The sequence below is a fragment of the Taudactylus pleione genome, unplaced genomic scaffold, assembly GCF_031769625.1.
Source record: "Taudactylus pleione unplaced genomic scaffold, aTauple2 ptg000377l, whole genome shotgun sequence".
Classification (NCBI taxonomy): domain Eukaryota; kingdom Metazoa; phylum Chordata; class Amphibia; order Anura; family Myobatrachidae; genus Taudactylus; species Taudactylus pleione.
This window is the reverse complement of record NW_028284778.1, coordinates 4940351-4955154: the sequence shown is the minus strand read 5'-3', so window position 1 is coordinate 4955154 and position 14804 is coordinate 4940351. Positions and strand designations below refer to the sequence as shown.

At 46.4% G+C, this 14804-nt stretch overlaps 1 protein-coding gene across 2 annotated transcripts; it reads left to right on the top strand.

Annotated features, from left to right (window-relative positions):
* Positions 1–3771: 3771 nt before the first annotated feature.
* On the top strand, positions 3772–13680 carry LOC148508064 (uncharacterized). 2 transcript variants are annotated; one of them, XM_088445274.1, is made up of 6 exons: positions 3772–3851; positions 6622–6814; positions 7420–7498; positions 7606–7703; positions 7872–8031; positions 12098–13680. In XM_088445274.1, the coding sequence occupies exons 3-6, from the start codon at positions 7465–7467 to the stop codon at positions 13009–13011; spliced, it is 1206 nt and encodes a 401-aa protein (XP_088301400.1). In that variant the 5' UTR covers positions 3772–3851; positions 6622–6814; positions 7420–7464; the 3' UTR covers positions 13012–13680. The 2 variants fall into 2 exon arrangements, with proteins under 2 accessions (XP_088301400.1, XP_088301398.1); XM_088445272.1 differs by having other exon boundaries at positions 12095–13680.
* Positions 13681–14804: the final 1124 nt, after the last annotated feature.

Below are 14804 nucleotides of genomic sequence, written 5' to 3'. Positions count from 1 at the left end.
ACCAGGGACTATTTTATACTATGGGCCATATTCAATTAGCCTGTGAAAATGGGTTATCAGCGATAATTTATCGCCGATGACGTCATTTTCGCCATTTTCCCTTATCCCTATATACAATTACAAGACTTTTCGCAGGTGCGAAAAGTCTTTGTAAAAAAACGGGGAAAAGTTTTCACCACTGCATAGGTGGCGAAAAAAAGTACAGAATTGGGGTTTTGGGGTGTAGAATTAAAAAAAAAGGTACCCTGCAGCCTTTTGGTATGTCCCCTTAAAGTAATCTGTGTAAAAACAAAAATTAAAAATAAGCATAGGACACCCCAAAAAAAGTGCTTTCATTTTTGGCGAAAAAAAAAGAAGTTGGGGTACAAACTTAAAAACTAGCGAGATTGAAGGTGGGGTCCCCAAGTGTGGTAGGTGTTTTCTAGAAGGCGGGTGGTTGCGGCAGGTGGATTTTTGAATTTTTAAAAATAATTTAAGGGACTTAAAAGTATGCTTGCAATTTCTTTCTCATTTCCATCTTTTCTTACCTTAGTTCTTCTATACATTCTAAAATAATATGGGTCTGTTTTGTTTTCTGTAAATGAAACGCATATGTGCTCATCGTTGTTTTACCCCTGTTTCATGGCTATATTTTGCTATATTACCCGGATCGTTTGATAATTTTGTCAATGTGTTTGGATTTCTGTACCCATGGAAAATACAATAAAATTATCTTTAAAAAAAATTTGCTTGCACCCATTTTCATGTACCCCAAATTTGATTGGCATAGTTATTTTTTCCAAAAGGTAAAGCTAAATGCTATTCTTCATCACTTCTTCAAAGACACATTTATGCACCTGCCGCGGCTGTTTAAAAACCCCAATTACCTTCAGCAGGCCAAATCAGGGGTACCCATAGTGATCCCCCATGTCAGACCATCTTTTGGGGGGTGATAGGCTGATTTCCCCAAAAGTGACAGGACTTTTCGATACTTACCTTTCCGCCGGGTCTCGTTTTAGCTGATTCCTAATTGAATACGGGGATTAGCGGGCACGTGGCCGATACTTTATCACCTGCTAAAACGGCGATGATGGCAAAAAGTCCGACCTCAGACTTTTCGCTTCAAATTGAATATGGCCCTATATATAGATAGATAAAAGGAAGAGCTCTCTTGAGTGATAATGGGATGTGGTCATAATCCCGACCGCTGGGATTCCGGTGTTCAGAATGCCGATGCCGGATTTCCCAAAATTTATCAGAATACCGGCGCCGGGATTCCAAAGGTAAGTACTGGGGTTAGGGTTACGCACTGGGGAGGAGGAAGTGGAGGTTAGGTTTAGGCACCGGGAAGGGAGGATTAGGGGTAGGGAGAGGGGTTAGGTAAGGCATACTTACCTCTAGGTGTCGGGATTGTAATCTGGTAGGGATGCCGGCATCGGGATTCTGGCCGCCGGGATCTTGAGCGCCGGTATCCTGTACCCATCCCGTGATAATTACTTAAATATAGCTCAGGATAACAGGAAAATATATTCTAACATAGTAGCAATACTTAATGGTCCAATTGCAAAAACCTGGAATGTAGCCACACTGGAAGCACAAATAGTAAATATAGGAGAATAGAGTGTTGTTCCTTAAATGGTAAGAACAAACTGTAGCAGGAGAATATTAGAGTGATAAACCAGTAATCAGCCACTCACCATTCCTAAAGTTCCTGGTCCAGGTTTAACCGCGGTCTGTGGTGCAGTATAATAGCAAGGTCAAAGAGGGAGCAAAGTTATTTCTTTATAGTGAGACGGACATGTCAGTTAGTAATGTAGTAATATGTGTTTTAAGTAGCCACTATGGCTGTATAAAACTGGCGGCCGGCAGGAGTAATGACATGAAACCCTTCAGGGAGAGCTCACGCTCCATTGCAAAAATCCGGCTTTAAATCTTACCAATCACTGGGCAGATAGAAAGGTTAATACACCCATGTACTTAACGCGTTTCGTTGTCACAGGGGGACAGCTTTTTCAAAAGGTGGGTTTAAATGAAGGTGGTGCAGAGAAATCCTTATATCCTGTTGTTCCATTGTTAATTTGCTTATTAGGAGGATACACATACTCTTGTGGATCACTGGAAACCATGTCTATTAAAATAATTCAGCTGCAGAAAAAGCTTTGCCCATATGACAGTAAAACGCATTTAGGATACCGGTGTATGTCTACCTTATCCTTTACGTGAAGCCGCTATTGACACAAGGTGCATGCTCACCGCTGCCATGGGTATCACAGTTTTACCCCAGAGGCACTATCCAGGAGACCAGATTCCTATAGTGGGGCTATTGCTGCAGAGGACCTGAAGGGTCCCTAGATTCCAGGGGCTGCACCTACAGGTAGCTGATGTGTCCTAGGAGCTGTATTGCCAGGTAATAATATTAATAGAGCCTGTTTGCCTGTGCCACTTATAATTACTGTATTATATAGTTTTGAAGATATGGGAGATGTCTGGGCAGGACCCAAATAGGGTACTTTTACTCCTGCTGTCTAAGGAGAGAAAAGGGATTCCCATCCAAGCCCATAGAATAGCAGGAGAGAAGAGGAATATCTCCAGTGCTGAAGGAGGGTACAGCAACAATCTTGGATCTACCATCCAATTCGGAGCGAATTTGATGGCGTGGGGGAAAATCGTACGCGAGCCCCAACTGCTTCGGGATCACTACAGGCTACGTCTGCCATGCTGTATATAGTTAACATGGCTCTGGTGTCTCAGTACACGCAGCCATTCTGTGCGACAATATGGTTACTCGGGAGGCTGATTATTATCGAAGGATCTGCGGCCAATGCCGCGTCTTTGTATGCAGCTGTCTGGATCTGCTAGGTTGCCTGTGAGCGTCTTAATACATCTCCCGACCCCTTTTATTTGGGTAAACACATTTGCTGGCTATTATTTAAAAAAAGGAAAGTAACATTCAACACCTTTTAACAGCCTCCAATACTTTGGTTATGGCAGCGGAGTGTTTTCTATACTGTTTTATTATGCGTTTAACCACTTTTTTGGGCTTAAGCTAGGTTTCCACAAGAGACCAATCAGAACAAGACACCAGAGGCTGCTCCTCCTGTAAAATAATAAGAGGACACCAGAGGCTACTTCATCTGTTTAATAACAGGACACCGGAGACTGCTCCATATGTATTATAACAACACCAGAGTCTGCTCTATCTGTAATATAACAAAGCACCAGAGCCTGATCCATCTGTATTATAATGACACCAGAGCCTGCTCCATCTGTATTATGACACCAGAGCCTGTTCCATCTGTATTATAATTACACGACACCAGAACCTGCTCCACCTGTATTATAATAACGGTAATAGAGCCTGCTTCATTTGTATTATATTAACAGAACATCAGAAACTGCTCCATCTGTATTAGTAAAACAGGGCACCAGAGCCTGCCCCATCTGCATTATATTTACACGACATCACAGCCTGCTCCATCTGTTATACAATCACAGGATCCCCAGAGACTGCTCCACCAGTATTATAATAATAATAGGATACCAGAGCATGTATATAATAGTAATAAAGTCATTGCCTGCTTCCGCTGTGACTGATAATCCAGTAAAATCAGCAGCGAACTAGTAGGTGGAAAAGGGAGTCGCCATGTTGCCATAGTACTTCCTCTCGTCATCATCAGTTCCCTGATGTTTTTGGTCCTCGGGAAAATGGCCGCCACTTGATCACATAGGGGTCAGTTATGATTTATATATTTAGTCCCCCATCAGTAACATTAGGTCACATGATTTGACTGCTGCGGTCACATGGCGCGCGTGGCGGGGCTTTGCTCTGTCTTGATCTCGTGTAGCTGCCGGATCGCACTTCAGGACAATATGTAATGCGGGAATTGACAGTTGTTATGCATGGGGGATGTGTGTGACACGCTGCTGTGCAGGGGGATGTGTGTGACAGGCTGCTGAGCAGGGCTGGATGTGAGACTGCAGGGGGATGTGTGTGACAGGCCGCTGTGCAGGGGGGGATGTGTGTGACAGGCCGCTGTGCAAGGGGGGGATGTGTGTGACAGGCCGCTGTGCAGGGGGGGATGTGTGTGACAGGCCGCTGTGCAGGGGGGGATGTGTGTGACAGGCCGCTGTGCAGGGGGGGGGGATGTGTGTGACAGGCCGCTGTGCGGGGGGGGGGGATGTGTGTGACAGGCCGCTCTGCAGGGGGGGATGTGTGTGACAGGCTGCTGAGCAGGGCTGGATGTGAGACTGCAGGGGGATGTGTGTGACAGGCCGCTGTGCAGGGGGGGATGTGTGTGACAGGCCGCTGTGCAAGGGGGGGATGTGTGTGACAGGCCGCTGTGCAAGGGGGGGATGTGTGTGACAGGCCGCTGTGCAAGGGGGGGATGTGTGTGACAGGCCGCTGTGCAGGGGGGGATGTGTGTGACAGGCTGCTGTGCAGGGGGGATGTGTGTGACAGGCCGCTGTGCAGGGGGGGGGATGTGTGTGACAGGCCGCTGTGCGGGGGGGGGATGTGTGTGACAGGCCGCTCTGCAGGGGGGGATGTGTGTGACAGGCCGCTCTGCAGGGGGGGATGTGTGTGACAGGCCGCTCTGCAGGGGGGGATGTGTGTGACAGGCCGCTCTGCAGGGGGGGATGTGTACGACAGGCCGCTGTGCAGGGGGGGGATGTGTGTGACAGGCCGCTGTGCACGGGGGGGGGATGTGCGTGACAGGCCGCTGTGCGGGGGGGGGCATGTGTGTGACAGGCCGCTGTGCGGGGGGGGGCATGTGTGTGACAAGCCGCTGCGGGGGGGGATGTGTGTGACAGGCCGCTGTGTGGGGGGGGGATGTGTGTGACAGGCTGCTGTGCGGGGGGGGGATGTGTGTGATAGGCCGCTGTGCAGGGAGTAATGTGTGTGAGAGGCCGCTGTGCAGGGGGGATGTGTGTGGCAACTGTTGTGCAGGGTTGAATGTGAGACTGCAGGGGGGGGTATATGTGGAGCAGCTGTTGTGCAGAGGGTGTGATGTGTGTGACAGGCCGCTGTGCAGGGGAGGATGTGTGCGACAGGCCGCTGTGCAGGGTGGGATTGCAGGAGGGGATATGTGGAGCAGCTGTTATGTGTGTGACAGGCCGCTGTGCAGGGGGGGATGTGTGTGACCGGCCGCTGTGCAGGGGGGGATGTGTGTGACAGGCCGCTGTGCAGGGGGGGGATGTGTGTGACAGGCCGCTGTGCAGGGGGGGATGTGTGTGACAGGCCGCTGTGCAGGGGGGGATGTGTGTGACAGCAGCTGTGCAGGGTGGGATTGCAGGAGGGGATATGTGAAGCAGCTGTTATGTGTGTGACAGGCCGCTGTGCAGGGGGGGATGTGTGTGACAGGCCGCTGTGCAGGGTGGGATTGCTGGAGGGGATATGTGGAGCATCTGTTATGTGTGTGACAGGCCGCTGTGCAGGGGGGGATGTGTGTGACAGGCCGCTGTGCAGGGGAGGATGTGTGTGACAGGCCGCTGTGCAGGGGGGGGATGTGTGTGACAGGCCGCTGTGCAGGGTGGGATTGCAGGAGGGGATATGTGGAGCAGCTGTTATGTTTGTGACAGGCTGCTTTGCAAGGGGGGATGTGTGACTGTTGTTGTGCAGGGTCTGATTTGAGACTACAGGGAGAATGTGTGGGGCAGCTGTTGTGCAGGGTAACAGCTCTTGTGTGTGTGTGTGGGGGGGGGGGGTGAAGCTGCTATGCATGGGGGGACCTAATACAGTGTTTTATTATCCTTTCTTTATAAGGCACCACAAAGTTTTATCAGCGCTGTACAGGTCATATATAAACATTAACAGTAAAACATAACACATCAGTCAGGGAAACAGTAAGTGTAAAATGACATATCATTGGACTGTACTGGGCAGTATACTGACACTAGTTAGTACACAGAGTAGAGACAAGGGATGGGGGGGACTCACTGTAGGCAGGAAAGTGGAGGTGAGTCAGAGGGAGAGGAAGTGGGTTCAGCACTCGGTGAGCCTGTACCCAACGAAAGACGATCAGACAGAGTAGCTGAAAGGGACTATGAGATAAGGGAGAGGAGCACTAAGGGATAGAGCTAGGGAGAAACATGAGGACAGAGGGCCCTGCCTGTGAGAGCTGACATGCTAAGGGAAGGGGAGAACTGTAGGGGGGTGTAGCAGAGGAGTGGCGATTAGGAGGAGGTATGGTAGGCTTTGATGAACAGGGGAGTTTTAATCTATTGAAGCTGGCTAGATTGTTTATAGATAGGATCAGATTTATGCTTGCAAAATAGACCCATCTTGTATGTTATGTACTATTAGGGGCTGGTTCTGAGTTGGGTGTAAACCAAAAAGAGCATGTGTCTTTGTATCTGGAACAAACCATGTTGCAATATAAGGGGGGCAAATACATTTATTATTTATGCATGCAGGGTAAATAATGGCTGCTTTTGCATGTAGCCCACATATGCTGGACATCTTTTTGTTACACTGCAGTTTAGATTTAAATTTGGACATGGCTCTCCCAAATATAACCATTCTGCGCAAGGTGCAAAGTTACCTGCTCTTTTTTCCTTAGCTCAGAGTCACCCCTTCACCTGTAATGAAACAATTCCAAATAAGTTCACTGTCATTTACATATTTATTAATAACTCATTACACAGTAGTAAAGAAGATATCCGGTGAGTGTGAGACACCCAGCAGCCGTGCCCATGTATCGGGAGGACTAGGCAGGACCCAAAGCCCCATCACGGTGCCTCCACCTCACTCACTGATACATGAGAGAGACAATGGCCAGAACATCCTGGGACTCAGCAACAAGATCATTCAGCTGCTGACTGGAGTGGTGAATGCTGGGTATTGGACATTATACAGTAACACCATGGGATGTGTCTGGGTGATGACTGAAGAGATGACTGCTGGGAATGGGACATTCTACAGTAACACCAGGGGCTGTGTCTGGGTGATGACTGCTGGGAATGGAACATTATACAGTAACACCAGGTGGTGTGTCTGGGTGATGACTGGAGAGGTGACTGCTGGGAATGGGACATTATACAGTAATACCAGGGGATGTGTCTGGGTGATGACTGCTGGGAATGGGACATTATACAGTAACACCAGGGGATGTGTCTGGGTGATGACTGGAGAGGTGACTGCTGGGAATGGGACATTATACAGTAATACCAGGGGATGTGTCTGGGTGATGACTGCTGGGAATGGGACATTATACAGTAACACCAGGGGATGTGTCTGGGTGATGGCTGGAGAGGTGACTGCTGGGAATGGGACATTATACAGTATCACCAGGGGATGTGTCTGGGTGATGACTGGAGAGGTAACTGCTGGGAATGGGACATTATACAGTAACACCAGGGGATGTGTCTGGGTGATGACTGTATCATTGTGTGTGTCAGGTTCCTATAAGGTGTCAGGATGTCACTGTCTATCTCTCCATGCAGGAGTGGGAGTATGTAGAGAAAAACAGGGGTCTGTAAAAGGATGTGATGATGGAGAATCAGCGGCTCCTCATGTCACTGGGTAAGAGAAGACTTGCATGTATTATATAAGAGGAAGCAGCCTAGATACCCACACCATGTGATTATAACAAATAAGCAGTTTATTCAGTCTCTGTGTCTCTCCTACAGATGGACCCAGTAACAGAGATACTTCAGACAGATGTCCCCATCCTCTGTATTCCCAGCATTGTACATTAGAAAATCACAGGACCCCACAGGAGGATCAGGTAGGTGGGATTTAAGGTCTCATCATATAACAAAATACCAAAGTAGCTTTACTCTATATGATCTGTAGAGAAGCTGTGTCTCTTATATTTGTCCCTCTACTCTTTAATAACGTCTGGTTTCATTAATACAAATTAATGTGTTATTTCATATTTTTGTATGTTAATTAGAATGAAGATCTTCGTGTTATTAAGGTAGAAATTATAGGGGAAGAAGAAGAGACTTATGTGACTGATATTAAGGTAGAAGATATGGAGGAAGAAGAAGAGATGTATGTGAGGGGTGATCAGCAGTTTAAGGAGGAGGAAATCCCTACAGATATCAGCACAGGTGAGTAATAATCACTTGTTACAGAACAGAGTCACATATTCTCCTTGTTCTTTCACTACAGACTCTTATCGTACACCCTCCCTGTCAGTACAGACTAATGAGGACAATATATCTGCCCAGTGGGAGAGTCAGGAGCCATCAGCCCCTATTATACTCCTGCTCTCCCCCTCACATCATGTCACTGTGTGTTACCAGCCCAGAAATGTGACCAGTCTCCTCCCCACACTCTCTGGTGTATCATGCATCAGGAGCCATCAACCCCTACTATATTCCTGCTCTCCCCCTCAAATCATGTCACTGTGTGTTAGCAGCCCAGTGCTATGAATCCCATAGCCTGCTCCGTGTGAACCCCCTAGAACCCAGGCTAGCGAGGTCTCCCGCCAATAACAACCGCCCGTTGTTCCCTTAGAAGTAAGATACGTTCACTGGTACTTAGGCAGCCGCCTGGGCTTATAACTCTGGGTAGTAGTGATTCACACGCAGGTACAATGGGATTCAGTCGTGAGAGGAGCGACAGGCACAGAAACAGGTTCAGGTAGGCTTGGGAGTCGATGGTGCGACTCAGTGAACTGATGGTGTGGCTTTAAAGCCAATGATGCGGCTTGGAGCCGTTGGCAGAAGAAAGTACACAATTGATGCTGCTTTGAGAGCCGATGGTGCGGTTTGGAGCCGGTTAAAGTAGAAAGTACACAATTTGATATGGCTTTGAGAGCCGATGGTGCGGCTTGTAGCGGTTGCAGAAGAGAGTAACAATTGATATGGCTTTGAGAGCCGATGGTGCAGCTTGGAACCGGTTACAGAAGAAAGTACATAATTGATGTGGCTTAGCAAGCCGATGGTGCGGCCTGGAGCCAGGTAGCAGAAGAGAGTAACAATTGATGCGGCTTTGAGAGCGGATGATGCGGCTTGGAACCGGTAACAGAAGAAAGTACACAATTGATGTGCTTTGAGAGCCAGTCCACAAGTTAAAGTACTAGTATGTGTAATAATTAGTGTACTGCGTCTATATGAGTCGGTACACAAGTTTGTGTGCTGCGGATTTGAGAGCCGGTGGAAGCTGCTGAAGCAGCTAGAGAGCCATAGGAGATGCAGGAGAGCCGGCGGCTGCCCAGAAGCTGCTGATGCGGCTAGTGAACCGTTGGAGAGGCTAAGAGCCGGGAGCAAGGTAATACCGCTGGAGTACCAGAGTACACTTCCACAAGATGCTACAGAATGCTGACTGTGCGGCTGAGCTGAGAGGACCTACAGGGACGCTATAGTCTGCGAGGCAGCAAAAGGCCAGCTTGTACAAATAGGAGGACAAACCAATCACGCTATGGATAACGTGACCGTGACCTCCTAAGGCGTGTAGATCACCTAGCAACTGAGGGAACTGGATCAACAGCGTAATGAGAAGGTAAACTGCTAGAGGAAGACAAGTCGTGACCGCGACTTATAACACCCTGAGATCTGGCCAGCCCCCTCCCCACACTCTGGTGTATCTCATACATCAGGAGCCATCAGACCAGATTATACTCCTGCTCTCCCCCTCACATCACGTACCTGGTGTATCTCATACATCCGGAGCAATCAGACCCGATTATACTTCTGCTCTCCCCCTCACATCATGTCACTGTGTGTTACCAGCCCAGAGATCTGACCAGTCTCCTCCCCACACTCTCTGGTGTATCTCATACATCAGGAGCCATCAGCCCTTATTAGACTCCAGCTCTCCCCAATCACGTCATGTCACTGTGTGTTACCAGTCTCCTCTCCACACTCTCTGGTGTATCTCCTACATCAGGAGTAAATTTTTTCTCTTTAGAGAGCATACTCAGACGCTTATTTGTTCACATAGGAGGGCAAAGTCAGATGGAAGGTGTGCATCTGCCATAGGGTTGGTGCAGGTTTCAGTGTGGGTGTCAAAAGACTGCACCAGTGTCACAAGCCGCCGCTGCGTCTTGTTTGACAACAGTGGTCCCGGGCGATCCTCTCAGGCCTGTTGATAAGAGACCAGGACGCCGGGCTGCTACTCCATGAGGTCCTCCTACCTGGCTGCTCTGTCATCTCCGCCCTGTCCTGATTGGATCCTTCTTCTTTTTCACCTCTGCTGATTCTCTGCTCAAATGCCAGCTATAGCGTTCTGCACGTGTCTCCCTTCAGGCTGCAATTTAGCCACAAGTACGCATTCCAGCCAGGTACACATCAGCCCTCAAGGCAGCAACATGGCCATAAGACCGCATTAGAGCCAAGTACACATCAGCCTTTAAGGCTGCAACTTAGCCACAAGGCCGCATTCCAGCCAAGTACACATCACCCTCAGGCTGCAACTTGGCCACAAGGCCGCATCTCAGCCAAGTACATACCAGCCCTCAAGGCTGCAACTCAGCCACAAGGCCGCACTTCAGCCAAGTACACATCAGCCCTCTAGGCTGCAACTTGGTCACATGACTGCTTTCCTACCCAGTCTTCTTCAGCTCCGTTGTGTTCCTCTTTTCTGATTATAAAACCATTCTTACACAGTGAATCAACCCAGGGTATTCATAACAACCAGGCGGTATTAGTGTTTACAGAAGCTGACTGTGAGTACGTCAGTCATTGCTCACTGATATACACCAGGGAAGGGATTTGTAGCGATAGTCTCTTCGTCTACCCCTGAATCAGGCCTAATGTATCTCTTTTTACCTTGCCATACTGCCAGTGATGTGGAGACCTTAGAAGTACGCTGAATTTTGTTTATTGCTGATTTGCAATAACTTTAAGACTGCAGTATATATTAGATACCTGAGCCCAGAGATCTGACCCACCTCCCCACGTATTTCTCTTAGATCAGTATAGAGGACGTCCCAATACTGATTCCATCATTGATCAAAGAGATAAGACCCATGACCTTTCCAATGATCCTCCCTGTATATTACCCATAATCTCACGTCCGCTACCTAACATGACATTATCATCCTTGGGTAATTTTTCCTGAATGTTTCATTCTCAATTTGATTTGTACTAATACAGCGACAATAAAACAAAATAGCTGATGATTTACTCTAAGATCTCGCGCAGCCCATCACAGCACACACTAACGCTCCTTCTCTCACACACCGCACTCTAACCACACACTCATCATTGCACAATAGCTGCTCTCCAGTCTCTCTCTAGGTGGGTGCGCTATACTGTTACTATTTTATTGCTGCCGCTTTCTGATGTTGCCCATCTGCGCCCTGTTCCGTTTTCCTACTCTGTTCTGATCTCACCTCTGCTCTGTTTATCATCATTCTAGGCTGCTCTTTTCTATTATTCTCCAGTAAACCGTCCTGCTTCTCGCTGTCCCTCTCCTTGTTTGTCTGCTTTGTTTCACCCTACACTAGCTTGACTGTGGTTGTAGGGTTATGTTACCTTAGTTTCCCCAGAGGAGGCTGCTGTACTGTTATCTTTTGCTATTTATGAGTCCACCTGGAGAACTTTGAGTAGCATAGTGGCATGGATAGGATGTTCTGCTAATTTAGCCCATGTATACTCTGCATCCAGTGTCTGTGTGTGAGGCTGTGTCTGGGTAGGCATTATGATTGGACAATCTCACTGGCTAATGAGGCTGGGCAATGTGTGTATGCTTGGGGCAATGTTACTCGCCAAACTCGTCATTTTGGGTGGAGTTGTTCTAAGTGGCTGCATGTCACTGTGGACGCGTCTGTGTAATGTGTTTGGTAATATTACTGAGTTACATTTTAAGTAGGGATGTGCAGGCTCAGATAGGTTCGATTTTTCCCACCAAAATCGGTCTCCAGAAAGAGGCAAAACATCATCTTCCATGGACTTTTGTCCAGGAATGATTGTTTGTCCAAGAAATATGACGTTTTGCCACTTTTCTGAGACCCGATTTTTGGCTGGAAAATTTGAACCTATCCGAGCCTGCACATCATTTTAAGCCAATCTTTTATCTGTTTAAAAAAAAAAAATCATATTTGCAGATTGCACATATATAAATGTAATAAAGTATAATTTGCAATTCGAAATTAAGTAAACATCTTGAACTTGTAGGAACATTTTCACCTCCTTGACTTCTTCCATACATATATTTTATTTCCAGCAGATGGTGGCAAAAGCAGGAATACCTCGGAGGGATTTTTCATTTCATCTCCAGAGTTTAAAATAGAAGATAACATCACACAGGATTCTCCAGGAGAAAACCCCATAACCCTAAATATACACACAGTACCTTACAGTGCTGATATGTCATCTGGTCCCTCTTGCCATGAGCAATGTTCTCCTGATAACATAGAGATTGCTGTACACAGTACAGCTCATACAGGTGCTAACATCTCTCCCTCCTCTGAATCTGGTAAATGTTTTATGTATTGGTCAGTATTTGTTAGACATCAAAGCACTCAAACAGATGATAAATCATTTAAGTGTTCTCTGTGTAGAAAACGTTTTACAAAAAAATCCTATCTTGTCAGACATCGGAGACGTCACACAGGTCAGAAACCATTCCCATGTTCTGTGTGTGGGAAGTGTTTTATAGAAAAATCTGATCTTGTTAGACATTTGAAACGTCACACAGGCGAGAAACCATTTACCTGTTTGGAGTGCGGGAACATTTTCATACAGAATTCAGATTTTCTTATACATCAGAGAACTCACACAGGTGAGAAACCTTTTCAATGTTCTGAGTGTGGGATATGCTTTATAGACCAACAAGTTCTTGCTAAACATAAGAAAAGTCACGCAGATAAGAAACCATTTCTATGTTCTGAGTGTGGGAAATGTTTTTCAAGAAAGTCACATCTTGATAGACATCAGAAAAGTCACACAGGTGAGAAGCCATTTCCATGCTCTGAGTGTGGAAAGAGTTTCATACAGAAATCAGATCTTGTTACACATGAGAGAAGTCACACAGGTGAGAAGCCATATATATGCTCTGAGTGTGGGAAGTGTTTTACAGGGAAATCAAATCTTTTGAGACATCAGAAAATACACATGGGAGTAGCCCATTCCATGCTATAAGTGTGGCAAATGGATTACAGACAAATCAAATCTTGTTAAGGTGCTTACACACTTTACGATATCTATGAACGATAACGATATTGTTAATTATTATGCAGTGAACGACCAACGATGCGCGTTCCTGCACGAACGATATCTATGATCGTCCGTACATGCAGGCCAGCTTGCACGATAATGTCCTCTTTGCCTGTTCAGAGATGTGGCAGGATGACTTCACTGAAAGATATCTTTCAAGTCGTTGGTGGTACAGATCGTACCGTGTGTATGCAGCTTTACACATCGGAGCAGTCCCAGGTGAGAAACCATTGTTTTACAGATGTATTACATTTTATTAGACATCAGAAAATTGTACACTGAAAAAAAAACGATATGCCATTATTTTCTATAAAAAAAAATATATATATATACAAATGACGTGTGTTTTATGAATGTACAGTATATTTCAAATAGGTATAAATATATTTACAAAGTATTGTTTGGTTTCTTAACGTAACTTGGTCATGGAAGGCGATGAAAACTTCAGCTAGACCGTATATTAACAATTATCACTCGTAGGCATAACTGGAATGATTGTCCTCCACATAAGATTGGAACAATTTTTTTCTTATAATGTTAGATATCTGCATCATTCTCCAAAGTAATATAGTCTTCATTCTAGCACCCTGCACCTGTCACAACCCATGCAGTTCCTCTTTCCTGCCTGGGGTGGCACTCTCTGCTCTGGTACTTCTCGCACATTCAGCTGATGTATCAAACTGCTGAGATACATGCCAGTGTGCTAGAAGCACCAGAGCAGAGAGCGTCACCCCAGGCAGGAAAGAGGAACTGCATATGTTGTGCCAGGTGCACGGTGATAGTATGAACACTAAAAATAGCAAGATCCTATTGTTATATATGCTCCTAAATCATAATCCTGATGGCCAGTCTGGTACACTTATGTTCGGTGGTACTCTGTAATTGTGAGTGTGACATGGTTTTTATAACTACTTCTGTAATCTAACTAGGGAGTTATTTACAAAGCTTTAACAATTTGGGGCCACATTTAAAATGCAGTTTCTCTTTATTTTTTTTTAAGGAACACTGAGGTATATAGTGTTCATTCTAGCACCCTCCACCTGTCACAACCTGTGCAGTTCCTCTTTCCTGCCTGGGGTGTCACGCTCAGCTGTGGTGCTTCTAGCACACTCAGCTGATGCAACAAACTGCTGAAATATAGAACAGTGTGCTAGAAGCACCAAAGCAGAGAGCAACACCTCAGGCAGGAAAGAGGAACTGCACAGGTTGTAACAGAGGTGCAGGGTGCTAGAATGAACAGTAGGTATAGAGACTTGGTAAGATCTGGGTGCTTTAAATTTTGCTCTAGAAGTACACAGTCTTCCTTACTCTATATCCCCATAGTTTGCTGACATACGTGGTTACTTATCACCTTGGACGCTGTCATTGACAGTCTGACATTTTGAAATCTTTTAGTTAGCATTTTCTAGCGTCTCAACAGCAGCTGCTGTAGACCCAGAAGAAGTTGAGGAGGTACTGGCTCTCTTTCAAACTTGGTGACCCCTCAGAAGTTATTACCTGGTGCTCGATCTGCTCACCACGCATGAAACCCTACATGATAGAAAATTAGTGGAGGCCGAATATAGGGAAAAATTATTCCCCAACTTAGGGCAGTATTAAATTTAGTTTCGCACCAGCGATAAAGTTTTGCATGCCGGACTTTGCGTCTACATCGCGTATTTAAGCCGCAGAAACTTATTGTGCGCGTCCCCGCTATTCGCCCTAGTCAATTCCAAAAG

Coding starts and splice junctions, on each gene's coding strand:
- LOC148508064 (XM_088445272.1), top strand. CDS start 7,465: ATGATGGAGAATCAGCGGCTCCTCATGTCACTGG. Junction 7,499..7,605: donor GCGGCTCCTCATGTCACTGG/GTAAGAGAAGAC, acceptor TCTCTCCTACAG/ATGGACCCAGTAACAGAGAT. Junction 7,704..7,871: donor GGACCCCACAGGAGGATCAG/GTAGGTGGGATT, acceptor TATGTTAATTAG/AATGAAGATCTTCGTGTTAT.